The 27548-nt window shown below is 42.8% G+C and overlaps 1 protein-coding gene across 1 annotated transcript; it reads left to right on the top strand.

The window, feature by feature from the left end:
- Positions 1-25420, top strand: BLOC1S5 (biogenesis of lysosomal organelles complex 1 subunit 5). The gene is made up of 5 exons (XM_005908181.3): positions 1-149; positions 1100-1182; positions 9349-9478; positions 15571-15629; positions 23014-25420. Exons 1-5 carry the CDS (start codon positions 29-31, stop codon positions 23191-23193), a joined length of 573 nt encoding a protein of 190 aa, XP_005908243.1. The 5' UTR covers positions 1-28; the 3' UTR covers positions 23194-25420.
- Positions 25421-27548: the final 2128 nt, after the last annotated feature.

Below are 27548 nucleotides of genomic sequence, written 5' to 3'. Positions count from 1 at the left end.
CAGTCGCGGGTGGGCGGAGCTGGTCGGGATGAGCGGCGGTGGGACGGAGACCCCGGTGGGTTGCGAGGCCGTCCAGGGTGGCGGCGGCGGCGGCAAGAAGAAGGACTCTCAGGGGTTCACTGGCTCGCCGGCGCACCTCATTATCAAGGGTATGGCGTAGCAGGGCTCTCGCCTGGTGGTCCCAGCGCAGCCCCAGCGACCAGGCGGCGCCCTCTGACCCGGGGCCGAGCCGCGGGTCGAGCCCCGGCGGCCTCGGGTTTGCGGCAGGCTGAGGGTGGGGGACCCTGGCCCGGGTGCGCCCCGTTTTCTCCGCGCCAGGTGCCTCCCAGCAACTGCAAACCGACCCAGCCCCTCCTGCTTCCTTGTAGAAGCCGCCTGTTTCGAAAGTTTATATTAATCGCTATATCCTTCTGAAACTTGCTTTTGTGCTTGACGTTTTGTTTGTGGGATTTGTCCATGTTAATAAGTGTTAACCCACTGTATTCATTTCCATTCACTGCTTTGTAGTATCCATGAGTGTATTAGGGTGTTCCCCTCCCTTTTTTTTCCTCTCCTTATGCTCGTCCCGTAGTAAACAATCATACATTCTCTCTCTTTTGTATAAGAGGTTTTTCTAGGGCACATACTTAGGCATGAAATTGCTGGGTGTGCATGTCTTCTAACTTTACTGCTGCTGCTGCTAAGTCGCTTCAGTCTTGTCCGACTCTGTGTGACCCCATAGACGGCAGTCCACCAGGCTCCGCCGTCCCTGGGATTCTCCAGGCAAGAACACTGCTGTGGATTGCCATTTCCTTCTCTAACTTACTAGATGTGGCCAAATTGCTCTCTCAAAACTACTTTAGCGATTTACTAACCAGATAATCCATAGTCTGACCTGGATTTTAATCTCGGCATGAAATTACTGGGTGTACATGCCTTCACTTTATTAGATACTGCCTAATTGTTCTCAAAACTGCTTTACCAATTTACTAACCGGATAATCCATAGTCTCAACCGGATTTTAACCTGCTTATGTTTATGGGAAACAGGAAGAGTGAAACAAGCTAGAGATTGTGCCACTTAGCATGGGTTGACCTTGAATTTCATTTTCTCTTTACAGATCTTGGAGAGATTCATTCAAGGCTCTTAGATCACAGACCAGTTATCCAAGGTGAAACCCGTTATTTTGTGAAAGAATTTGAAGTGAGTATTTGCAACTCATTTTGTAAAAATATCACCCTGATCTGCTAGTGTGTCAATACACAGAAGGGAAATTCTCTAGTTTTAAAATTTCTGATTTCTGTTCTTGTGTCCATAAAATATACAAAGTAAAACTTATTAAGAGACATTGACATGAATAGAGGGAGCACAAGTGTAGGTGGGAGGAGTCTTGGGCTCCAGGTCTGGGGTCTGCTTTGGCTTATTTACTGTCTGTTGAGCTCAGTTTTTCTTCTGTAAGATGAGGTATAGTAAAAAAAAAAAAAAAAAAGAGAGAGAGAAAAGATTTTAAAGATGGATGGGTCAATTTTCTAGACCCCTTTTCTGTATTCTTTTTTTCTCATTTGAGGCAGCAGCATCTACCCAAAGCTCTCAAGTTAAAGCATGAGAATCACCCCTGGCTATTCCCTCCCCTATAGGTCACATTCAGCGATCAAGTTTCTAGACATTACTGCATAAATGTATCCTCTCTGATCGGTGTGCCTGCCCTATCAACCCAGTCAAATCTAGTCTTCATCCTGCTGCCAGAGTAGTAGTTGTTGAGTTGCTCAGTTGTATCCGACTCTTTGTGACCCCATGTAGCATGTAAGTCTACTCTGTCCTCCACTCTCCCAGAGTTTGCTTAAATTCATTGAGTCCGTGATGCTGTCTAACCAGCTCATCCTCTGCCGCCCTCTTCTTTTGCCTTCGATCTTTCCCAGCGTCAGGGTCTTTTCCAGTGAGTTGGCTCTTCGAATCAGGTGGCCAAAGTATTGGAGCTTCGGCTTCAGCTTCAGTCCTTCCAGTGAATTTTCAGGGTTGATTTCCTGTAGGATTGACAGTCGAAGGGACTCTGCCAGAGAGTTTCAAGCCCTCGGATGTCATTTTCTGTCTGTAGACAAAGGCCAGTATCCTGTTGTGACCTGGTCCCTGTCTTTGTAGCGGGACCATCTGCCACCCAGCCTCTTACATTCCGTCCCCACAGTCGTGATGCACCAGCCTGCCATCCTCTTGCGTTTGGCTGTGGTTTTGCACATGTATAATTTGTTCACTGTGCATTGCGTAGTAACACCCCAAGCTCCTAATAGGTTGATGGTGGTTAATGGTGTTACACAAACAATTTTGTGATTCTCTGTGAGTCAGGATCTTATTTTCAAGTGAGACTCCAAGCAGGAAGTCTTTGGTCTGCCAGAAGGAGGGAAGGTTTCCATAAACCCTTTACAAGTCCAGAAAGCCTCTGGTACAGAGCACTCAGGAGGCACGGACAGGGCTGCTGCGCTGGACACCTTTTCTGGGCTCAGCAGACGCAGAGGCTGTGGAACACGTGCTTCACAGCGTTGTTGGGAAGACGAAAGGCGTGTGTCTCTCGAAATCTTTCCTGGTACCTGAAGGTGGCTGTTGGTTTTCTTTGTCGTCATTACTTTTGTTGCAGGATAAGAATAGTTATCCCTCACACAGAAAACTCACTAGACCCTGTCCCCTTATCCTGCTATGTAAAGATCATTGGCGGTTCCTTAGTGAGAAGAAAGTCTAGGTACAGTGTGGTGGGTACTCTGCTCAAGGTCTTACAGGGTGAAAATCCAGGGCTGGGCCAGGCTCCATCATTACTTGGTGCTCAGGGTCCTCCTGATTCCTGTGACTGGCGGGACTCACTTCCTCACTGAGGTAGACGAAGGTCCCGTTTCCTTGCTTGCTGTCAACTGGGAGTCACTCAGCTCCTAGAAGCCACCCACCTTCCTTGCCATATGGTCTCTTCAAAGATTTGGGCTCCCCTTGTGGCTCAGCTAATAAAGAATCTGCCTGCAATGCGGGAGACCTGGGTTCAATCCCTGGGTTGGGAAGATCCCCTGAAGAAAGGAAAGGTTACCCACTCCAATATGCTGACCTGGAGAGTTCCATTGACTGTATAGTCCATGGGGTCGCAAAGAGTTGGACACGACTGAGTGACCTTCACTTACTCACTCACTCAAAGACTTAACAAGCGGAGACTCCATCAGGTCGAATCCCTTTCATACTTCAAGTCTCTGTTGCCGAGAAGAGCCCAGGCCTTGTTAAGGACTCACTGATGAAGTCAGGCCTCCTTGGGATGGTCTCCCTTAAAGTCAGCTGATGTGAGACTTTAAGTAAACTGTCACAGCGGGACCTCCATTGGGGTTTGCCTGAGTGACTGACAGGTGTCTGGGCTTTCCGTGAGGTGCAGCTGTAAAGACTCTGCCTACCAATGCAGAAGAAGGGGGTTTGACCCTGGGTCAGGGAGATCCCCTGGAGTAAGACATGGCAACCCACTCCAGCATTCTTGCCTGGAGAATCCCGTGGACAGAGGGATTCTGGAGCCTGGAGGGCTACAGTCCGTGGGGTCGCAGAGTCCAGCAGGACTGAGCCGTGTGCTGTTGTCCAGTCACTCAGTCATGTCCAATTCTTTGCGACCCCATGGACTGCAGCACATCCCCTTCTCCTCCCGCCTTCAGTCTTTCCCAGCATCAGGATCTTTTCTAATGAGTCGGCTCTTCACATCAGGGGGCCAAAGTATTGGCGCTTCAACTTCAGCATCAGTCCTTCCAAGGAATAGTCAGGGTTGATTTCCTTTAGGATGGACTGGTTGGATCTCCTTGCAGTCCAAGGGACTCTCAAGAGTCTTCTCCAACACCACAGTTCAAAAGCATCAATTCAGCTTTCTTTATGGTCCAACTCTCATATCCATACACGACTACGGGAGAACCATAGCTTTGACTAGACAGACCCTTGTCGGCAAAGTGACGTCTCTGCTTGTTAATATGCTGTCTAGGTTGGTCATAGCTTTTCTTCCAAGGAGCAAGCATCTTTTAGTTTCATGGCTGCAATCACCATCTTCAGTGATTTTGGAGCCCCAAGAAAATAAAGTCTGTCTCTGTTTCCATTGTTTCCTCATCTGTTTGCCATGAAGTGATGGGACCAGATGCCAGGATGTTAGTTTTTTGAATGTTGAGTTTTAAGCCAGCTTTTTCAGTGTCCTCTTTCACTTTCATCAAGAGGCTCTTTAGTGCCTCTTTGCTTTCTGCCATAATGGTGGTTTCATCTGCACATCTGAGGTTATTGACCTGCATACAGATTTCTCAGGAGGCAGGTAAGGTGGTCTGGTACTCCCATCTCTTTAAGAATTTTCCACAGTTTGTTGTTAATCACACCGTCAGAGGCTTTGGCATAGTCAATGAAGCAGAAGTAGATGTTTTTCTGGAACTCTGTTGCTTTTTCGATGATCCAGTGGATGTTGGCAATTGGATCTCTGGTTCCTCTGCCTTTTCTAAATCCAGCTTGAACCTCTGGAAGTTGTCGGTTCTTGTCCTGTTGACGCTGCTTGGGGCATGTCACAGCACAGGGTGTATCTGGGGGCGGGAGTCTCAGGGACCACCTTAGACTTCTGCCTCCCATAAGCTCTTATTACTACCTGTGTTTTTCTTACTCTCTGCTTGTTTATTGCCTGTTGCCCTTCACAAGAATGTAGACAGTTAACTGTTCTTACGCTTTGTTGTATCCAAGTGCCTGAAAGAGTGTCTGGTGTGTTGGAGGTACCTAGTATGATCCAGGGGAGCAGGTGGCAGAGCCTGGACTAAAACTTGGCTTTTCCAACATGCACTGGTTTTTCCATCTTTCTCCCCCCTGCCCCAGGCTGACTAATCTGAAATACTAAATAGTTTTTATTTTTTTTAGAGTTTGTAAATGTGTCCCTAAAGACCTGTGTGTGTGTGTGTGCTCAGTTGTGTCCAAGTCTTTGCGACCCTGTGGACTGCAGTCCACCAGGCCTCTCTGTCCATGGGATTCCCCAGGCAAGAATACTGGAGTGGGTTGCTTCCCTTATCCAGGTGATATTCCCGACCCAGGGATCAAACCCACATCTCTGATGTCTCTTGCATTGGGAGGTGGATTCTTTACCACTAGCACCACCTGGGAAGGAGATTGTTTACTAAAGAAGAAAATGTTCACACTGGATGTGGTAGATGTAAGCTTGTTGTAGAAGGTCCAGTAGAGCGTCCTGAGCACTTACTTTGCGTGAGACCTCGAGTTAGGAACCAGCGCTGTATCCGTGGGTGAGCCAGACCCAGGCCCCTCTTCATGCAGCTGGGCTGACTCCTGTCCTCACGGAGGAATGGTCTCTGCAGGGCTCAGAGCGTTTCGTCAGCGTGTTGGCGCGCTCTGCAGCTGCCTGTTTCATCGTCTTCATGAAAGGTCCCTGGTGCTGGCCTCTCCCACAGTCACCTCCGGGGCGGTCTTTCTGGGAGTTCAGTGGAAATTCCTCTACATCGGGCTCAGCTGCCTTTTCTGTTACACTCTAACCTTTCCCCTTCAAATTGTGAGGGAGACACTGAGAGTGTTTTAGAGATTTAGAGTTGAGTAGATACGTGCGCTATTTACAGCTCTTTTCTTGGCCCAAATAATACCCTCCTCTACTTAATGAAAGCGGAGGAAGGGTGAGGAGAGCTGTCAGGGCTTCCTGGAAGTTTCCCATCTTTCTTTTTTTTTTTTTTAATTGAAGTACAGTTATTAACAGTGTTTCAGGTACACAGCAAAGGGATTGCGTTATGCACACACATTGTTTTTCAGATTCTTTTCCATTACAGATTATTACATGACGTCGAACGTGGTTCCTTGAGTTTCGTCTTCTCTAGACTGTTTAAATGTGGTTCACTTGAAGCAAACTGGCTCACATTTAAAGGGAAGCTTGTTTGTAGCTTATGTGTTTTTAAAAGTTAATGCACCCGGCAACAATGATCTTTTTCTTTATAAAATTTTGTCTCCAGAAGAAAGGAGTAAGGGCCACACGGTGGCAGTGTTACTTCGGTTGTGGGCATCCTGGTGTAATGCTGCAGGCCCTCTTTGTGTTTGCTAGGGTTTCAGGACCCGTGACTGTCTTGCTCCTGACTTTGTTCAGCGCTTTTATTCCCCCGGTTCCAGTCAGTGCCGTGAACAGAGATCCTGGCAGGGGCCCTCAGGTGCATGTCCGCCTGGTGGTCTCAGCGAGTAAGGAGGTGCCGGACCTCGGAGAGGGGAGGCCCGCGCAGGTCACAGTTCATGACCTGCGGTCCTGCGCCAGCTCCTTGCTTCACCTTCAGCAAGTTTCATTCTCCGTTTTACTCAAGAGTTCCTGAATATACCCGACTGTGTCTGGAGGAAGGTATTGGTTCCTAGGGACAGAGCCCTGAAGAGAGTGGCTCTCCTTTCCTCCCACCGCGGCCAGAAGCCCATGACCTCAGCCTTTCCTCCAGCAGGGCTGCTCACGTCCTCTTGCTCACAGGGTGGCTTCGGGAGGCCAGCCATCACGTGTGCGTTTCCTGCAGCAGCAGGGAAGGCAAGTGGGAGGTGGCTGGTGGTATCTTTTCCACAGGCACCTTTACCACCAAATGCTTCCCAGGTGGCTCAGTGGTAAGGAATCCACCTGCTAACACAGGAGATGCAAGAAACACAGGTTCGATCCCTGGGTGGGAGAGATTCCCTGGAGGAGGAAATGGCAACCCACTGCAGTGGTCTTGCCTGGAAAGTTCCAGAGTGAGAGGAGCCTGGTGGGTTACAATCCTTGAGGTCGCAAAGAGTTGAACACGACCAAGCAGGCACACCGCCACCACAGCGACTCCAGGAATGCTTGGTGATCACCACCAAATGGTATTTGGGTGTTCAGAGGAAGAGAGAAGAGGGGAACGGATCCAGAACTGTCTGCCTCAGCAGATACGCAAAAACAAATAAGAAACAGTCTCTACCTCCAGGGATTTACCATCTGCAGAGAGCAGATTGTGATGATGAAATTATGATGATAAAATAAGCACAGTGATTGAGATCTCAGAAGAGGGAATAACTCTCAGCTGAGTTGGGAGGGAACTTTTCAGAAGAGGGGCTGATGTTTGATCTGAGAAAAAACGTAGATGTTAGAGAAATACAGAAAAGGTGGAGGCAATGTGGATTAAACTTGAGGGAGGAAAAAAAGGATTGTTCACATAGGTACAGTAGTGAGGAGACTTGGGAAGGTTCATGTTGATACATTTGAATGTGGATTTATTAAAGAGAAAAATCCCGTGAAAGGCAGGACAAAGTAAAATTCCACTTGACATCTGATCTCTCATTTTGGTTAGGTTGTAAAAGTATCTCAGATTATTAAATAAAAGGAAAAAGTCTCTCCCCCATATGACATGTAATAAATTTATATATATATACAGTATGGTTTTAGGACTTGTGGGACTATTATTTGAAGGAAAGAAAATTTAAATATTACATCAGTCTCTCATTTCCTCTCTGATACTATTAAATTACGTCTTTAATGTAAAAATATAATAACTGTACTAATACTCTGAATAATTGCTAACATTTTTAAGTGTTTTGTGCCAAGTACTGTCTTAAGCACATTATATGAGCACTTGTTATCAGTTTCAATTTGAGAAAAGTTCACCGATCTGTAATTTTATGGGGTGTTATACATCAGAAACCAAGTTTCATTCTTTCATTCTCTCTCAACTTCTGTATAAGTTTAAAATTTTTTATTATGGAAAAATTAGAGTAAAATATCTTACCCCAGCTGCTCCATAAGATGGTTCAAAACAAAACCTCTAGTAACGACTATACTATTATTTCCTCATAATCACGTTTACCACTCTTCATTTTCAGTGAACTTTTTGCATTGTATTATTTTAAGATTTACAGTAAACTTACTAATATAGCACCGAGTTCTCGTGTACCCCTCGCCCACTTTCTCCCATTATTAATCTTTATATTAATTACTGTGCTACATCAGTAAAAACTAAGAAACTGACACTGGAACATTACTGCTAATGAAACACCAGACTTTACGCACATTTCACCAGTTTTTCCATTACAGCCCTCTTCCTGTCCCGGGACCTAATCCAGGGCAGCACACTGCTTTTAATTGTCATGTCTCTCTAGTTCGCTTTGGTCTGTGACAATTTTTTGGGCTTTCCTTGTTTCTCTTGATCTTGACAGTCTTGAGTTCTGGCCAGTATCCTGTAGAGTGTGGCCCCGTCTGGGTCTGTCTGATGTTTTCCTTAGGATTAGACGGGGCTGACACACTCTGGGAAGGCGTCCCAGCGAGGGAGCACGTCCTTCTGGTCACGTCACCTCGGGAGGTGCATGCCGTCATCATGACGTCACTCACGAGGTCACCTTTGTTGACTCCACTGTGAAGTCCATGTTTTTCTCATTCCCTGCTTTATTCTCTGGAAGCAAGTCACTCAGTCGAGCCCACCCAAGCGGGAGGGTGGGTTAAGCTCAGCTTTCTGAAGCTGGGGCTGGGCTCCAGGTCCCAGGACCACCCCCATGCATCAGTTCACCAGCACTTCTCAGCAGGCTGGTGCCCAAGGTTTATCGTGGCCAAAGGAGGCAGAGCAGACTCGCAAAGGGAACAGGTGCCTGGGGAGGCGTCTAGAGGAAGCCAGGCAGAAGCTTCCAAGAGTGTCTCACCCGGTGGAGTCGTACGGGGCACGCTTCACTGCCCCGGGAGTGGGTTGTGACAACGTGATGTGTTGTCTTCCGGGGAAGCGCATCTGAGCCTGGGGGTCCAGGGTTCTTATTGGGGACCCGACAAGTAGACGGCCTCTGCCTGGCACGTATCAAAGTTCCAGACTCTTGGAAGGAGAGAGGTGTCTTGTCATTCACGGCAAGTGTTACCTGCTTGGGAGCCGTTGGCTGGTCAAGTTCCCACTCCCCACAAAGCCAACCGTGCAGGCAGGCCTTTGTAAGGTGGTTTCAGGCCCTCAGTGATAACTCTCTTCTACACAGGGAAGAACCCACACGTTACTACTTTTTCCACACACTTTTATTTGAGTGAAGTGGGATCAGAGCATAATAATAGAAGCTTTATGACAATAAGAACCACAAAATATAACTTAAAATCTGATCATTTCTTTGCCACAGATGAAATGCATGGAGTCTAGGTCTCTCCTTATTCTTTTAGTGTTTCTCATGCCCATTTTTAAACATTGGTATGAAAATATGACTCATATTTGCAACTTTTGAAGCATTTCATAATTAAAAAAAAAATACCTCCAGGTTGTAACCTCAGTCATCGCCAAATAATTAGAAGAAGGCTGTATGAATTTCAGTAATAAGTAGTAGCATAGCAACCAGAACTTGGGGGGAAGTCTCAGAAAGTAATTGCTAAGATTTAAGGCACAATATGTACTTTTCTTTTAATAGGAAAAACGTGGTCTTCGAGAAATGCGAGTTCTTGAAAATCTGAAGAATATGATCCATGAGACAAATGAACATACTCTTCCAACGTGTAGAGCAACAATGCAAGACAGCGTAAACCAAGTTCTCCGGAGATGTAAGCCAGCGCTTTTTTGTATTGCTTTATTTCATAACGCATGCTCTGCCCAAACAGATTTCCGGGCTGTTTGGTGGGAGGTGGAGATGACAGAGGGAAGCTGCCCAGTTTCAGAAGTCAGGTGATCCCTGACTTCTGTGTGTCCCCCTTGATGTTCAGAGCATCAACCTCCCCAGCAAGGTGGGCATGCAAAATTACCCTTCCAGGACGTAAGAAAATTGAAACCTTTTTTTACCTTAAGAAATGATTCTGCAAGAAAATGTTTGATGGCCAAGAATTAGGGTATGCAATGAAGCTTCGTTGCCAAGCAGGACACCAGAGTTTTTAACTTAAAAAAAAAGTCCTGTTGTAAATGTTTGTGTTTGATCACTTTTTGCATTAAGCAAAATGTTTTAATGTGGAAAGATGTTTGCTAAAAAGAATATTTTCTAAACATATCAAATTACAAAATCAAAGGAGTTTTATGAGTAACTGAGTTTAAAATTAGAGGTGTTAGAAGAAACTCGGGGCTTCCCCTCAAACCCACATTGATGCTGTTCAGTTTGTCCAAGGACAGAGGTTGCTGGCAGATAATGAGGCGGTGGAAAACGAAGCAGCGTCTAGGGGAAAAGAGAAGCACCAGGACCTGCCTGGTGGTCCAGTGGCTAAGACTCCGTGCTCCCACTGCAGGGGCCTGGGTTCCATCCCTAGGCAGGGAACTATTAATAGATCCACATACCGCAACTGAGAGTCTGCATGCCACAGCTGAGACCTGGTGCAGCCAAATAAACAGTTTTTTTTTTTTTTTTTAAAGAAAGCAAAGGCTGGTGACGTAGTGGCCTTTGAGGGGAAGTGGCGGGAGGGCTTGGTTAATGACTGAGTTACCTGAGGGTGTGTGTGCAAGTCCGGGTGAGTCTGCGCCCTCGGATGCTCGGAGGAGGGTGGAGAGGACAGGGCGACATGTGGTTTCTCTGAGTGGAAGAGGGAAGAGTCTAAACCTGATCTCAGGCTTTACATGTTGCTGCAGACATGCCCTTGCTCCTTCATACAGTCAATTCCTTAACCTTGAGAAGCTGTCTAGACATTACACTGGAAATAAAACTCAGATTTATTGATCAGAATGCCTGTGTATGCTTTTGAGATGTGCTGTAACTTTCCTTTTATACACTTCGAGTATATAAAAATAAGTGGGATTACAATTAGTATTTTTTAAAAACTATGAATGGATTTTTCAGTTAGTTTAATTCCTGGGTCATTGCTATTTCTGATGGGAAGCCTCACGTTAAATGCATCGTCTTGGACTTCCCTGGTGGCCCAGTGGCTAAGAATCTGTCTGCCAGTGTAGGGGACCCAGGTTTGGTCCCTGGCCCACGATCCCTGGATCCGTGGGGCTGCTACGTTCCTGCGTTGCAGCTTCCGAGCCTGCATGCTCTAGCGTCCGTGCTGCACACCAGAAGGAGCTATCACAGTGAGAGGTCTGCACACCACAGCTAGAGAGTAGCCCCGCTCGCTGCAACTGGAGAAAGCCACGTGCATCAGTGAAGATCCAGCACAGCCAAAAATAACGTAAAAAATTTTTTTTAAAAGCATAGTCTTCACAGTGAAATAGCAAAGTTTTTAGAGGTCACAGGGAATCCAGACGGTAAATGTATTTTCCTAAAAGGAAGAATTAAAATGTGAGGCGATAATGAAAGTTTTAGCATTAGAAACGCACAGCAGCCTTGGGGGTACTGCTGCTGCCAGAAACAGGAATGGCTTCCCCAGGAGGCTCCAGCCTGAAGATGTCCTTGTATCTGTTATCACGAACGTCACAGGTATAATGGAGATAATCGTTTGCTTTTAGAGCCAACGTAGTTTTTTAAAAATTGGCCTCGGCCCAGCTGCTGTTCCTGGGGAATTTCACGTTTGAAAAGTTGACATTTTACGCCACGATGCTGGCTTGTGTTTATCTCTGGGATAGACTCTCATCTGAGTAACTTACAGTTAAGCTACCAGGTTAGTGACGGTGGAGTTGCGCCCGTCAGGCCTGTCTTAGCTCCGCACTTCTGAGAGCTGAGCTGGGCATGCAGTCAGCTGAGACTCCCAGAACTTGGAGTGCGGATCTTCAGCTGTTGGTCTAAGACTGTGCGTGAAACTGAGCTACAGTGGGGCGTTGGGGACGGGGGCGCATCCTGGACTGTTGGCAGGGAAACATAAATAGAATCCTAGCTGAGTGTCTTAGCATTGGGTGAGCAGGGGCGACAGAGCCAAGAATCACCTGTGGCTTCTGGAATCTCAACCCCGGAAAGTTGCTGAGCTCTGGGAGGATGTGTAAGCGGGGAGAGTGACCCACGCAGCACCCTGTCAGCAGGACACAGCCTTTACATTTCTCCATCCCAGAGACACTGCTGAGTGTCTGTTCTTCTTGCTTAAAATCAGGGAGAGGGTGGGATGATTTGGGAGAATGGCATTGAAACATGTATAATATCATATATGAAATGAGTTGCCAGTCAAGGTTCGATGCACAATACTGGATGCTTGGGGCTGGTGCACTGGGATGACCCAGAGGGATGGTATGGGGAGGGAGGAGGGTTCAGGATGGGGAACACATGTATACCTGTGGTGGATTCATTTTGATATATGGCAAAACCAATACAATATTGTAAAGTTAAAAAATAAAATTAAAAAAGAGAGAAAGAAAAAAAAAATCAGGAACCAGTCCTCCTTTGAGAGGGTAAGAAGGACAGAAGGTCTCTAGGGTGTTTATCAATTTAAGTTAATTAACAAGGCCATAGTAAAAGAATTTTCTGTACCTTCCTGCCTTCCTCTCTCTTTTTAAGACTTTATTTTTCATTATTTAAACAAAAGAATATATGTCTAAGTAATAAGAAAGTAGAAATAAAATAAGAAAAAGAAGAAAGCAATAAATCAGTTTAATTATCTAAAGATAACCGTTGGTTTTTAACTTTGGTGAATTATCATGCCGACATCTTTGTGTATATATATCAAAATGGAAGGCTGAGTGGAGGTGGTAACTGAATGAACAGTTCGAAAGGTGTGAGGGGCAGAAGAGAACTTTTGGTAAGAATGGGCTCGGGCAATTTTTGAGGTATTAATTTTAAATTTTACTTGAATTTAGCAGAACAAAATCTCAAGTAAAACTGAAGGAAATACATTAAAATAATTGTTTCTTTATTGTAAGAGAGAGTTGTTACTGAAAGATCACTCAGAGAAAAATAATGATTAGAAGATGGGCAGAAGCTAGAACTCGGTTGTCTCTGCATTAGGCGCCGGGCGCGGAGGCCAGGCCTTCACCCCGCCCTCTGCTTCTCCCCCAGCCTCTCAGTTGTGACCCCTCACTTTGTTTACAAGTGCGGTTTTACAGAATTTGCTTTCCGTTCTGCAGTAATAATGCTGCCAGTTGTTTAGTCTTAAGACCGTTCAATTTCTTTCTGTTTGTGGTCGGTTTTCAGGTCTGTAATGGTGTGGTTATAGTTCTGTTTGTTTCCTTAGTTCTGCGGTCCCGTTTTTCGTGCCGTGTGTTTGGTGTCTCTTAATAAACTCGTATGATTAGTTTTCTTAGGGAGCATCTGTGGAGAATGCTGAGGCTTCCTTTCAGAATTGTCTCATCTGTCTCTCCCTATTGTATCCCTTTCTCCCTACTCCCCCGCTCTATTTCTCTGCAAATTAAAGCATGTTAGAGTTCTAAGAATCTTGTCAACCCACTTTCTTGTTCTCATTTTTCAGGGGGTGGGGTGGTTATGGTGGGGTGAGGCATCTCAGTTCTTCACAGAATCTGTTCCTGTTGCTACTGAACTAGGAACAACCAAAACGTGGTGTAGAAGAGATGGGAAGGTTAGAGAAATGAGCCTTTTCCTCGTGGAGTCTTGGCTTGTGAGGAAAGGGAAAAGAAAAGTGTAGTCACTTCTAAGGTAGTTTTCTTAGATTTTAGGAAAGCAAGTTTCCTTAAATTCAGAAAGCAAACCTTTTTTTGGTCATGTGGATGAAAAGTTAAAAAATACATTACTTCAGAGACTGAAATTTCCAAAAATGGATATTCTAAGTACAAAGATAATTGTGATAAGGAAGAAAAGTGTGCCTTTGTCAGATGTGTTGTAATTAAACTTTTAAACGACAAAATACATGTCATGTTCCTGTAACTCTTAGATTAAGCCCAGAAAATGATGAGGCACCCAAAGTCCATCAAATGGATTTTTTTAAAGTTATGTTCAAAAAAAATAAAAAATAAAAAAAATAAAAGTTATGTTCAGAACCGGGTGGGGGGAAATCAGGAAATGATGGAGCCACTGCTCAGGAGAGATGATGTAATATTAATATACCACAGAGAGAAGGCAGATCTAATCAACTCCCGTTTGGTTTTGTTTTCAGCTTTTCTATTAGAACAAACAATGATTGGGAACCTTCACTTTTAGTACTTCAGTATTATCTTTGATAGGACTAGAACAAATGGCTGCTGATAAAAACTTGACTTTTTAACAGTGGCATCCTCCTCTTTGCCATGCTCGCACAGGGAGGGCCTAACATTATTCTGGAGGAAGTCCCGGCGCCTGCCCTGCACGGAGCTCTGAGCTCACTGGGGCTGGCTCGGGGCGGGTGGAAGGCTACTTGTGAAACAGCTGGGGAAGCCTCTGTTTGAGGCGGTGCAAGGTCACGTGGTAGGATTTACACCTGCCTGATAAAAGAATTTCAAATAAGAGTAAGTCCACATAGGGAAGGGGTTCATCTGGAGGACTTTATGAAGGCACTAAACCTGGGAGTGGGCTTTTGAAATGTAAACATTACAACTGGAGGAGAGGAATGAGGAAAGCACTCTGACTAGGGAGGGGCCAGGGTGTAGAGTAATAGTAGCAGTAACTTTCTTGACTGCTTACCTCTGCTCTGAGTGGCTTTTGCTATTAGTGTTAATCTTTCCGTGGTTTTTAAGCATGCTGTCTACTTCATTACCTATTTCTCCTATCAGCTTTTAAGTCCTCTCACCAGTCGTTACGTTCATTTCACAAATGAGGAACTAAGATTCTGAGAGGTGAGGAATAGTAGCAGTAGCACCTGGCACCTAGTAGCTGCTCAAGAAATCACCTGACAAATGGCTGAATGAGTGAGGAAGCAGACACGTCCCAGAGCAGTCACACAGGTAGTAAGAGCTCAACTCCAGGCGTGACTGACAGAGGCTGACTCTCAGCCTGCACGCCAGCCAGCGCAGTAAGTGAAAACGAGTGTGCAGAAGTAAAATGGGTCTGGGAAATGAAGAGGTTTGGCGTGATGGACCACTGTCCTCGGTGAAATCGTGAGGGGGTAGAGCGTTGACGGTGAGAGCTGAGTCTGCAGAGCTGGGGTCTGGTTCGAAGTCCCGCTCTCTGTGTCTGTTAGTCCCGTTACTGCCATTACGGACATTTCACTTCTTCACACCTCAGTTTTTTATAGATGCCAAAAAATCTGTAAAATGGGATGGTGGTCCTCACCTAGTAGGAAAGTGGAGAGGAGTAAAACATGGATAGTACTTAGCACAGCTCTTGGCACATAGTCATACTCAGCAATTAGCTACAGTAATTATTACCAGCTGTTGTAATTCATTGAAAAGGGAACTGACTCAAAAGCAAGTCCAGAGAAACCTGAGTCTTGGCAGTCTGGCCAGGGTGAATTAAAAGATGGGAGAGGAGGCGAGAAGAATAGTAGAAGGTCATTGGAGCTTTCTGGGTATCAAGTCCTGCCTGCAAGGGAGCAGCAGTACAGATGAGGAAAAGGAGAGAGGAAGCTGATAAATCAGAGACGCTGTAAAGGCTGCCTCCATCAGAAGGGAATAATACGTTTATTAGGTGTTTTATGTCTTTTCAGAGACTCTTGAGGTTGTTAATGATGACTTGTCATCGAAATCAGTACTAAATGTCCTTGGCTCACAAATGATAGTGGTTCTCATTATGCCGTTCCGAATACTTTTTTTGTTTTTTCACTTTTTAGCCACCATGCCGTGAACAAAACTAGCTTTTTCGGTGTAGTTTCTTGAGGTCTAAGACAATCCAAGTGTTTTTTTGTTTGTCCTTTTGTTTTTTAATCCAGATAAGCCTCCCCTTGAACAAGGGCTGGTGACTGAAAATCCACTGTCTGTTTTATTTCAGTGCAAGCAGCTACTGACTCGGTCCGTAGACTCCAGCAGAGGGAGCAGGAGCGAAAAAAGGTAAAAGTGGAACCTTTGGATAATGGAGCCTGTAACTCCAGGGCTTTTATCATCATATTATTAGCAGTTACTTTTGGTTAAAAAGAAAATCTGAATTTGTTTTCTTTTATGCAGTGATTTTTAAAGATTAAAAAATGGCTGATTCATTGAAGCTGTGCTGAGTCAATGAAGTCAGATAATTGCACTGTGTATTTTTATAATTTAGATTGCAGACTTCTTTTTTTTCCTTTTCAACATTTCCATCTTTTCCCTGAAAATGGATTTCTCTCTAGGAGGAGAAAGAATAGGACTTTTACATGGAACAGAAAATACCCACCAGCTTGAAATAGCAGTCTTTGAGCCTGAAGCCTTGAGTGTATGATGTGTATTTTTTCTAGAGAAGGAGACATTCGTGCCTGTGGACGGGCTCTTTAATGACTAATCTGAGAGTGTGTGAATCACTTGCTGGGTAGTGCTTTGCTTATTTAAACTATATCTTAACTAAATTCAGGTGTGGAAAAACAGCACAAGAATTTAAGTTCCCTTGATACTTTGGTGTTTTAACTTACAGTTTAAAGAATTTTCATAACTTATTTTTTGCTCTAAGCCGGTAGAAATATGCTTGTTAAGAAATATGGAAAATACTGCCTTTTTGCGTGTAGTGTATCAGCAAGTATTACTGTCTCCATTTCTCTGCAGTGTGTGATTGGTTAATCCATGATAATGGTACAGATCTGCCACTGCAAAAAAGAAAAACAATGAACCTTGCCCAAGTTTAAGTTTCTCAGCTTTCTGTTCAACTCTTAATGTTGATATGAAGTTTAAAGATTCAGCAGCTTGATGAATCAAGCCTTACCAAAAGGACTTGATGATTAAGCCAAGTGGGAAGGCTGCCTGGGAGGAACAGGATCCCAGTGGGCCAGGGGGTGAGCAGGGCTGTCGCCAGCACACCCGTGACCTGGCAAGGCCGTGCTGGCCGGGGAAGTCGGGGTGTCGTACACGCCCGGTGTCCAGAGAGCACGGTGAGGGCGCCACCGTGGGCGGGGTTGCCGGGGCGGCTGGACCGCAGGTGTTGTTCTGGTCTCCACTTGACTAGGTGCCACTGGGGGTGAAAGATTGTAGTTTAGGGCAGTTTGTACACACAGAAGCTAAAGACCTAGGAGTCCCAAACCACCGACACGAATGGAGTGTAGGACAAAGTTAAGACCTGTCATAAAGTTGTGGGGAACTTTGCATGGTCCGGGCAAAAAGTGTATTTACTAGGAGGATGGGGGCGCCCCAGCCCAACCTTGATCTGCGTGTAGGAATGCGAGTGATGGAAGATGGGAAGAAAGATATTGTAGGACAGGGGACAAGGGGAGTGAAGCAATGGATGGGAGAGGTCCAGGGAGCTGGCCCGTGGAGTATCCACATGGGTCTTTCCAGAGAGGAGCGCAGAGAACCAGGCGTGAGATGTGAAGCAGTTTGTTGTGGAAGCACCAGGGGCGTGTTTGCGTTTGAGAATCAGGGAGACTATGATAGAGCCCTGGCTGTAACATGCAGTTCTCATGGCTTTCAAAATAAAAGTGAAAAAGAGTCTTTTTTTTCTTAATGTGACTGTGCACTCGTTATTGATCTTCGTTTCTAAGACATTCTCAGAGCAATTCTGATTTCTTATAAAATGGCGATTCTTGCCATTCTTGAGCAGAACTAACCTAAAATTATACTGGGGATGGATGGTTCTTCTTGACTCTTTGAACTTTTTTCACATTTGGTGTATTAACAGTGTCTAAGTAGGAAAATTACCAGATTGGGGAAAAAAATACATGGTATCTTCTGTTTTTAGCTGCTTGCCTTTGTTAGCTAACCATGTGCCCTTGGGTAAGCCCTTGAGCTTCAACACAAATGCTGGTGGTTCTCACCGGGTGGATTGATGGTTTAGGTACCTGATACGCTGTGTTGTGTAATTTATGTGAAATAGTCTTACTCTCCAAATGTCAGGTGGCATTTTTCCCCACCAGCTCAAGTGTTTGGGTAAGATGCAGGCAGTCACTGTGGATAAGAGCCCTGCCGTGGTCTGTAGAGTTGGTGAAGTTCTTGAGAATTCCTGTTGATGATTTTCTAAATTAAAAGATACTGTCCCTTGGTTTAAAAAAAAAAAAAAAAGAGAGAGAGCCTCAAGAAATAATAAAGCCCTTGGGGATTTTCATCTTAAATACAGGTATTATCTCAGAGATTGTTATTGAACTGTTTTTTTTTTAATGGAATACACATTAAAAAATCAAGATTTTAGAATACATTGAAATATCTTTATTTGTACTTATCTAGTTAGCAGAGCATTTGAAATATGGATCTTTAAAGTCTTTTTCTTTTTCAACTGTCATACCTGGTTTTGCCAAAACTGTGTATGGCAGAGGTTTGGGACTACGTATGTATAAGACAGAGAAGTGAGGTTTAATCTCTCATCTAGCAAGTCTGTACCAAGCCAAATTGACCTCTAGCTGCATTTTACAGTCTAATGTGAACCGTTCCTTGGTTATTCCCTTGGCTGCATTTTGTGTATTTGAATGGCTCTCAGAACAAAGAAAGATGGGAGTAGTAATGGAATAAAATAGACCATTGCCTTTAATCGTTATTACTTTCATATCGAGACAATTTGTGGAATCCTGTGGGAAGTAAATCATGATAAACGTCATTCATCCAAGTCACATTTCCCGCAATTGATACCTAAAAGTACACTCAGAACAACAAAGGCACATTCCCCAGCTCTTTGACATGTGCCTTAAAAACTAGTAACTAATGCAAGCTGCATATTGGGTGCTACCAATAAGAGTAGTGAAATGAAAATACACGGCTGATAAAATTCAGTGACTTAAATAAGCCGTCAAAAGCAGACTCTGAGTTGATTGATATCTGACACTAGTTTACGGGGTTCATGCATAAGCATCAACTTTTGAAGTTCTGTTCAGTCAGACTAGAGATAATAATAAAGTGAATGTGAATCCTTTGATTCATCTTGTCCACAAGTGCTTACTAGATTTAGTCTTACTTCTTGTTTTGTTATGAGAGCAGTGAGTTAGTGTGGCTTATCCATTTCTTTTGATAGAGTTTGGAGATGGCAGGTAGTGGGTCAGTACACTAGGCTGTCTGTATCTGCTGGTTCTGCATCTGTGAATTCAACCAAAATGTTCTAAATGGATATTTTTTAAATTCTAGAAAGTTCCAAAAAGCAAAACTTGAATTTGCCACATGCCAGCAGCTGTTTCTATAGCACTTACATTGTACTTGTGTAGCATTTACATTGTATTAGGTATTATGCGTAATCTGGAGATGACTTTAAATGTGTGGAAAGATGTACAGGTTACATGCCGCATCCTGTACCATTTCTCTAAGGGCCTTGAGCATCTGCGGACTTTGGTATCCCTGAGGGTCCTGGAATCAGCACCCCACAGATCCCTCAGGGTGACCGTACATAGTGTCTTAAGTACTGAAAATAACTACACTTGTTATTCTGACACTTAATACTTTCTCATTTATCTGCATAAGGCATATGTAAGATTAAAAGCACATGTATTGCTTACAGATATTCCAAAGAACCTTTTAGACGACCGTTGGTTTATTCAGAGTTTGCCCTTAGATCCAGGTTTTTCACCCTCTGCACTGTTGACATTTTGGAGCAGATAAATCTCTGTTGTAGAGTCTTATGTAGGATGTTCAGCACATCCTTGGCCGCTACCCACCAGATGCCAGTATAACCCCTTCCCCCCAACCTGCGTTGTAATAACCAAAAATCTGGGGGACAGAGGACAGGAGTGTCAGAATCATCCCCCAGTTGAGAATTACTAGAGTAAAGCATGCAAAAATGTTTGTGTCCATTACTTCTTTCATAGACCTGGTCGTGGACACGGTTTGCCTTCAGGACTGACTTCACGTTTATCTCCAATGGGACATAAGGAAGCTGGGTTATTATTACTATTTCTCTGTTGTAGAAAGAGACAAAACCTTTACAGCTAATTACTTTTAGTACCGAGTTATAGCTCCTTAGTAAACTTCTCCTTTATTTTCTTTTAAAGTGGGGTTTTCTTTTTTTATCTTGAGAAAACAAATGTGTCTACATCTGAAATTGATAGTATGAAATTGATTTCATTTGGGAACCCCACCCACCCCGAAACTAGAAGGTTTTTTAATTGCAGTAAAATGCACACATACATAGTTTGGGAAAGTATTAAACATAAGTCTGGAAGAGATCCATAAAAAGCACATTTCACAGCAAATTTTAGAAATTGCAATACTATATTTCTTTGGAAACCATTGTAGTGGGTCCCAGTCTCCACAGGATAAAAAATTTTAAGTACAGAGTAAAAATATGTAAACTTAGGTAAACATCGTAGTGTAGAATTATAGATTTGAACTAATTCAGACTTTTTTATGCGATTACTCTGCTGTGGTTTTTTTGTTGTTGTTGTTTTTTAAACGCAAGAATATTGAGTGACCCCGGGGTTAGAGGGGCCAAGCATCTAAGGAAAGCGTGTGACGTGATTCTGAGCTGTTCGGAGTTTACTTTGAAATGAACGTATGTAGGCGACTCAGTTTGTCCAGGATTGGCTCTGTACCTGGAAGTCCTTTAAATTAACTTCAGAGTTTATCATTAAAGGATAAACAATGAAAGTGTCTTAATTTGAAAGTTGGGTATTACTGAACTTCAACAGTAACCTCAGCAATTGTTTAGAACTCAGACCAAAGAAGGATCTGGGGGTGAGGAGTCCCGTGGCACTGACCTTATTCATACTTGCGAGTGCCTGGTGGTGATAACCCAGCCTTTCTGGTGCGTGTGTCACGGGTGTGAACTTTGTTCGCACAGTGCACCCTCTTGTGGCCTCCGCTCAGCAGAGCTCTCCCCACTCCTGCTGTGTGCACCATTAGTATGTATTGCATCGTTATTGAAAAATTGTACATGCGGACCAGCGCGTGTGATATGACTCCGTTTGTTGTTAAGTAAATGTTTGTATAAACATAGGAAAAAGACTGCAAGTGTAGCCATGCAACTAGTAACAGCACCAGGAAAAAGGAAATGGGTTTGATGTGTATGTGGGGTAGAGGAGGGGACTGTCCCTTTATATTCTTGTGTTTGAATTTGTTTCTAAGCTCTGTAATACTTCTTTAATAAAAATGAAGGGGAAATGCTAATCCAGGAGAAATTACTGAGCCATAAATATTTACACTTTCTGTTTTAATAGATTTTTGCAGATTGCTTGCCAAAAATACTAATTACTCCCACCACCATGAACATCAGCTTTTGAATATATAATTTAATATGCACATTTTTGGTAGCTGTAGAAATTTTAACTGCAAACCATAATTACCTATTACAGGTAATTTTAACCAATTACTTATTACAGGTAAATAGTTTGATTGCTATACTGTGTTCTTCTGTTAGTCGTGTGTGAATCTGTTGAGCATAACGACAGATGTGACTATGATTTTTCAAGAGTGTTTCAGCTAGAGGAATCCTTGTTTCAGACTGACACAGAATCCCTTTATTTGACCTTCAAAGCAGAATTACTGCACGCAGGAGATGGTCGTCTGAAGTTAGCTCACTGTTTACAAAAGATTGTTCCTTTTTTTTTTTTAATTTATTTTTAATTGGAGGGTAGTAGTAGTAGTGTTAGTCACCCAGTCGTGTCCCACTCTTTGCGACCCTGTGGACTGCAGCCCGCCAGGCTCCTCTGTCCATGGGATTCTCCAGGCAAGAATACTGGAGTGGGTTGCAGTCCCCTTCTCCAGGGGATCTTCCCGACCCACAGATCGAACCTGGGTCTCCTGCGTTGCAGGCAGATTCTTTACAGTTTGAGGCACAGGGGAGACCTTAATTGGAGGATAATTGCTTTACAATGTTGTGTTGGTTCTGCCGTTCTACAGCATGAATCAGCCATGAGTATACATATGTCCCCTCCCTCGTGAGCCTGCCTCCCACCCACCCTGTCCCTTATTTGGGAGAGTCCTTTTTAATTGTGAACAGTCACTGGCTTGTTAGGCCAGGAGGCATGCTCCTGTTGGGATGTGCTTGGGGGCATCTTTGCTGCTTCACGGAGGAGCAGTTGGGCGCCCTGTCTAGGCTCTGTTCTCGGGAAGTCACAGCCAGGCGTACCGCTTTCCTGACAGCTGCAGTTGACGACCCCCGAGACAACCTTCACTCCTGCCGGCTTAGGGCGCTCTTTAACCTGCTTCTGAGCATGCGGGGTTAGTTACTGTCCTCTGTGCTTATTAGAAATTAATTTCCAGCTCACGCCAGGTGTCATTTTGATAAAGTTTATTTGTATTTTTCTTATCTGACTATGGCTTTTCTCTTAGAATATAATAGTTTTGCCAAAGTTCCATGAAAGAATTTAATGAACTCTTAATGTTTTATTTATCTTTTGAAGCATGACCGCCTCTGAGGCTGAAAGGTTAAAGTCATGTTTTGCCTTTTGTCTAACCTGTTTCCCCAGCGCATTGGATCGGCAAACCCCAACCCTGGTCTCTCCACACCACGGTCCACCTGCTCAGACCCCCTGGGTCGAGGGGCGTACTTGAGGGGGTTGTTTCACTCTAACTGAAACTTCAGATTCACTCCTGACCTCTTTTTACTTGGAAAGCCTTGGTGCTGAGGAACTTTAGATCAGATTGGCAGAAAAATACTCTTGAAATAGCTTTGTGTGTGTGTATATGTAAGACTTTTAGCCATCTGTGTAAAAACTTCCCTGAAATGATCTGATTTGCATTTGGGATAGAAAAGGCATAGGTTTGGGTGTCAGCGAGTCCTACCTTTGCATCTACGATTTAGTAGCTCAGTGGCCATGAAGAAGTCCATTTAGTGTCCTCATACAGAAATATTAAGAAACATCTCAAGATGAACTTAGGATATTTGATGCAGATACGTTTGGTGTTTATTTGCTTTAAGAATTGGAACTGAACTAAAGAGATTGCTTGAGTTCTCGCCTATTGATTAATAACCTGTGGTTCATTTAAATGTGTCTAAAAGATATTTTGTGTAAGACATGCATTTTAATTTCTTGCAACAGCAATTCTTTTGGCATATATTCTTTAATTTTAAATTATATGCAGTTAAATGGAATTGGAGAAATAGATGTATGAAAATTTACTTGGATTGTGTTTGGATCTGTTGTTTAAAATACTAGATATTTTTGAGATTTCAGAAATGTGAATGCCCACTTTCAGGCATAGTAAGGGAAGCCTTAGATGTGTCTGATATGTTGTTTTCTTGTTGGACATTAAAACTATTAACGGAGTTTTATCATTGCGACTTACAAGCTGATTGTTATGCTGCAGTGAGCAAATGTCAAGAGATAAAATTATTTTTGTCTCCCTGCATGGCAAAATAATTGTCTGGAAAATGTCACGTGACTTTCAAATTTTCTTTTCTCAGATTCATAATGACCTTTTAATAGCTAGTGAGAAACAGCACGTGACGCAATGGGAGGATTTCATGAAAGAGCAGCACAGCGAGCAGGCAGAGGTGGACGAGGAGCACAGGAAGGCCATGGAGAAGCTGCGCGAGCAGTACGCCGAGATGGAGAAGGGCCTGGCAAGGTTCTCAGCCTTCTGAGTGCGTGAACCACAGCAGTGACGAACTAACGAGAAAAAACTGACGTTCCCCCCCCCCCCAAAAAAAACGTCCCACCAAACCATTTAGCCTCTGCTTCAAGCTTAGCAATATACTCGATGGCACTCTCCTGTCGGAAGACGGAGCCCTCTCCTTGAGTCTTCCCTGTTTCCTAGAGGAGTGCCACGTCTTTCCAGTTTCAAGTGCCTCTAAATGATCATTTAAAGGGGAAGGAGTTGGAGGAAAGCGGTATCCACGTGCTCTCGGTTAATGTGGACCAGTCTTGCTTTCCATTGATTGATTATCTCGGAGAACTAACCGTAAGTACAGACTTCTTAGGGAAGTAATTTAATTCATCCTTCTGCAGGGTTAATGTTAGTTTATCATTGTGGCTTAGAAAGCAGAGATGGTGTCTGCCTATCGTGGCCTCCTTGGCTCTTGAAGGAATGTATACAGTGTTGTTCTGTGAGTAATTACTGTTGACAGAAACAGCTGTCCTGGGAGCAGAGGTCATATTGAAGAGAGAGGAGCATCAGAACTGCGTCTCCGCTGTGACATGGGGCCACGCCGGTCTCTGAATGGCCCGCTGGGAGAAGGTGTATAATGCTGTGTTTTCGCTGGACAACAAGAGACGCTTGTTAAGATTGTGGCCTTCCAACACTTCATATTTTCAGCTTTGTTTAAAACATGCTTACAAGGAAAAGCTTACCAGAAACACGATTGACTTTTATCCTTTCCAAGAACCATAATCTTGCCCATAGTCTTTACCTCATTTTTACGTCTGTTTTTGCTGTGGGTAAGCTTTGTAAGATAAATAACGTCTCTACATGTTTCAGCCATTTAATGAGTAATCAGCAAATTCTGCCAAGGCCTCCCTCTGGAACCGTATAAAGATCCTGGCTCTGAGTAAACCAGAAGTATTTGCCCACACGGCAAATGATCCATGTTAAATGTAAATCCTTTTTAGTGTTGAACGTCTGTTCTCATAAGCAGGTGTATTATGATGAAATATGTACCAATTCTGTCATCACTGTGATCTTTAAAAATCTGCATTTAACAGTCTAATTGAGGAACTAAATAGATTTTTTTTTATTTACCATGAACCAAGCAGAATTATATGCAGTAATTTCAAGAGATTTATGGCAAATGAATGTGAGGTATGGACAGACCTTTCAGGTCTTTTCATTGCTCTTCAGTGAAGAAAGGCACAAGCAAGAAAATACCCAGCTTTCTTGTGTTATCTTAGTGTTGCTCCTGCAGAAAAGTGACAATGCCTGCCTGTGTAAATTTATGGCTTACTGTCAAAGCTTCATTCTTGGCTGCATGTTGAAAATGTGATTAAAGTTAATAGAGGAGATGAAATAAGTATTTGAAATTTCTTTCAATAACACAGAACTTCTGCCAACTCCCTCTGTCCGCTACTGTAGGCTTGACAAGCTCATCCATCATCCTCTGGTACCTGGACCTAAAAGAGTACTTGCTGACACGCAGGCATGTTGGAATTTTCTTAATTCTCTTTTCAGTGGATGGAAAAAGAAAACATACTTCCAAAAATATCCTGCACATGAAAAGGGAGGGGAACCCTAAATGAAAATTCCCTTTGTACTGTAGGCAGTTTCAGAAGAGCTATTAATTGCCAGTGCACCACTGAACAGAGGCTGGAACCAGGAAACCAGGACTGTGCGTGTGAGCAGTAACGATTCCTCCACTTGTGCATAGATTTTTGACCATGTTCATTCATGTCGTGTGAATAATAAAGATTTTACCATATGAGTTTGTATATATTATATGAGGATCTAAGGGCCTTCTTAAACCAAAATGACTTTATGAACTTTTTGAGCTTTAAACATTGATGCTAAATCTCTTCTTTGTAACTTTCTTAGCTATTTAATATACCTTCTAAAAGAGATGGTTGGTTCTCTTTCCTTTTAATATTTTTAGCAGTGAACACTTTGACTTGTATTTCTCAGTTTCTAAGTCACTTTTGGTACGTATTGTATTTGTATATGACATTTGCTGTAGTGGTCATATAATGACAGCACTTCTGCTCTTACGCTGTCTAGCAGAGAGAATATAGCCTCTGGGTGGCTCACAGGATTACTTTCTAATGAGGAAATGAAATACTGTTTTGTCAATATAAAGTGCTGTAGAAAGGTCTTAAAATTCTCACTTTTTTTCTTTTTCATCATGATTTCTTTTTTTACTTGCATATGTGGATTTTTTTTTTTTTCCCCTAACATGTAGACTTCTCAGTTCTGTTCTTATTGATTTCTGCTTTCATTAGACTGTGGTCCAAGAATAGATTCATATAAGACTGAAATGTTACAGTTTGTTGAGATTTGCCATCTGACCCAAAATACGGTCAGTTTTGTAAACGTTGTGTTGGTGCTTGAAAGTGTGCGTATTTCCAGTTGTTGGGTGTTCTTTAGACCAAACTGGTACTTGTATTGGCCAAATTGTCTCTGTTTTAATGTTCTTTTTCTTCTACTTGATCTTTCAGATCCTAAGAGGTGTTAAAATTTTCTGTTCTAGTGGATTTTCTAATTTCTCTCTGTAATTACGTTAGTTTTTGTTTTATATATTCTGAAACTTTGTTTTCAGTATATTAGAAGTTTAGAATTGTTTATCTTCCACGTTTAGAATTGAATCTTATATTTGTTGTCACAGCTTCTGTTTCTAACAGTGTTTTTATATCATTTTATGTTGCCTTAAAATCTTTTGTTTCTGAAAGGAATATTTATAGAGGCCCACCACTGGTTAGTGTTTGCATGGTATATGTTTCTCTGTTCTTCAGTCAGACATTTACTATGTGTTTTCATGTACCCACTAAAAGCTAACTAGGTTTTTTTTTTTTCCTTTGTATCTATCATTTAGCTGGAGACGTTAATTGATTTACATTTGTGGAAGTTGCTAACATATCAGGGTTTATTTATACCATCCTTTTGGGCTTTTTGTTCTACCATTTTGTTATCTCTCTGCCCTTGGGTGTTCCCCACCCCCATCTTCCGCATTGAGCTTTTTGTTTTTCCATTTACTTTTTCTCTGCAAGTTTAAAAGGTAAAACTAAAATTTTGTCTTTTTAATGCTTACCGTGAATTTTAGTTTGCATAGTTAACAGAATCTAAAGTTTTATGTTTCACTCTTACACTAAACATCAGACTTTTGAGCAAAATCTGATTGCCTTTCCTTAATTTGTAAGTGTCTAGAATTTTAGTTTTATCTCAGTTTAATTCCAAAGTAGTTATTATATACAGTCAGTATTTGTTTAAATTTACCTGTAAGTTTACCGTTTTATTATCCTTGAAAGTTAGCTGGGTATACAAGTCTGGATTGACGGTTATTTTCTCTCATATTATAATAATACTGTTCCACCGTTGTCTTGCTTCTATTATTGCTTCTGAAATGACACTTGTCAGTTGATGAGTATTCCTTTGTAGGCAATCAGTCTTCTCGTTCAGGTTATGTTTAAGTTCTTTATCTCTGCAATCAAATGTCATTTTACTACAACTTGTTTGCTGTGGATTTCTTTTTATTAATCTACTCAGATTCACTGAGCTTCTTGAATCTGAGAATTGGTAATATACCTTGCATTTTCTCAATTCTCTCCTTTAGGAAATCAAATTAGACTTTAAGTTTCACCATCTCACTCTGTTCTTTATATCTCATAATCTCTGTTTCGTATTTTTCTATCTCATTATCTCTGTGTTGAACACTAGATAATTTCCTTACATCCATTGTCCAGTTCACTAATTGTGTCTTCTTGCTGTCTCTGATGTACTTAACCTACCTATCGTTTTTAATTGTGATTATATTTTTTCATTTCCAGAAATGTTGTTTGGTTCTTTCTCAAACTTTCTAGGTCGTTTGGGGTAGTTCCTCTATTCTCTCTTTTTCTTTTCTTTTAACATATTAAATGTTGTTATTTTACATTCTGTATATAATTTCAGTATTTTCATCCTTTTTTTTGTGGATCTGAATCTGTAGTTTGTTTTGTCTGAAACAAGTATATGACTTGTTTTCTGATGCGATCAGAAATTTTCATTGTGAATTTTCATTGTGAATTGACATTCCTCTGAACTCCATTTAGGGGAATTTTTGGTATGTTCCAACAGAGAGGTTTGCTGTGTGTTTTTTTTTTTTCTAGCACCTCCGTTTTGTTCCTTTTGGCCCTGCTAAGCCTGGACCGCTTCAGAGTCAGAGTTCCCCTTGGGTTTCCCCCTGCTCCCTTGCTGTCCTTCAGTGTGTATGGGCGCTCACCAACACTCACAAGCCTTGTGAATTTCCTCCTCAAACGTACCACAGTGTCAGGCTGTGATAAGATGTCGCTAGAGATTTTTTTCATCCTTCATATCTCCACT

The sequence above is a fragment of the Bos mutus genome, chromosome 23, assembly GCF_027580195.1.
Source record: "Bos mutus isolate GX-2022 chromosome 23, NWIPB_WYAK_1.1, whole genome shotgun sequence".
NCBI lineage: Eukaryota > Metazoa > Chordata > Mammalia > Artiodactyla > Bovidae > Bos > Bos mutus.
The sequence above is the reverse complement of the archived record's forward strand: the minus strand, read 5'-3'. Positions and strand labels throughout refer to the sequence as shown.

Excerpts from the sequence above, each read along its gene's own strand:
- BLOC1S5 (XM_005908181.3), top strand. The coding sequence starts at position 29 with ATGAGCGGCGGTGGGACGGAGACCCCGGTGGGTTGCGAGGCCGTCCAG. Across the intron at positions 1,183-9,348 it reads ATTTTGTGAAAGAATTTGAA|GAAAAACGTGGTCTTCGAGA; the intron begins GTGAGTATTTGC and ends TTCTTTTAATAG. Across the intron at positions 15,630-23,013 it reads GGGAGCAGGAGCGAAAAAAG|ATTCATAATGACCTTTTAAT; the intron begins GTAAAAGTGGAA and ends TTCTTTTCTCAG.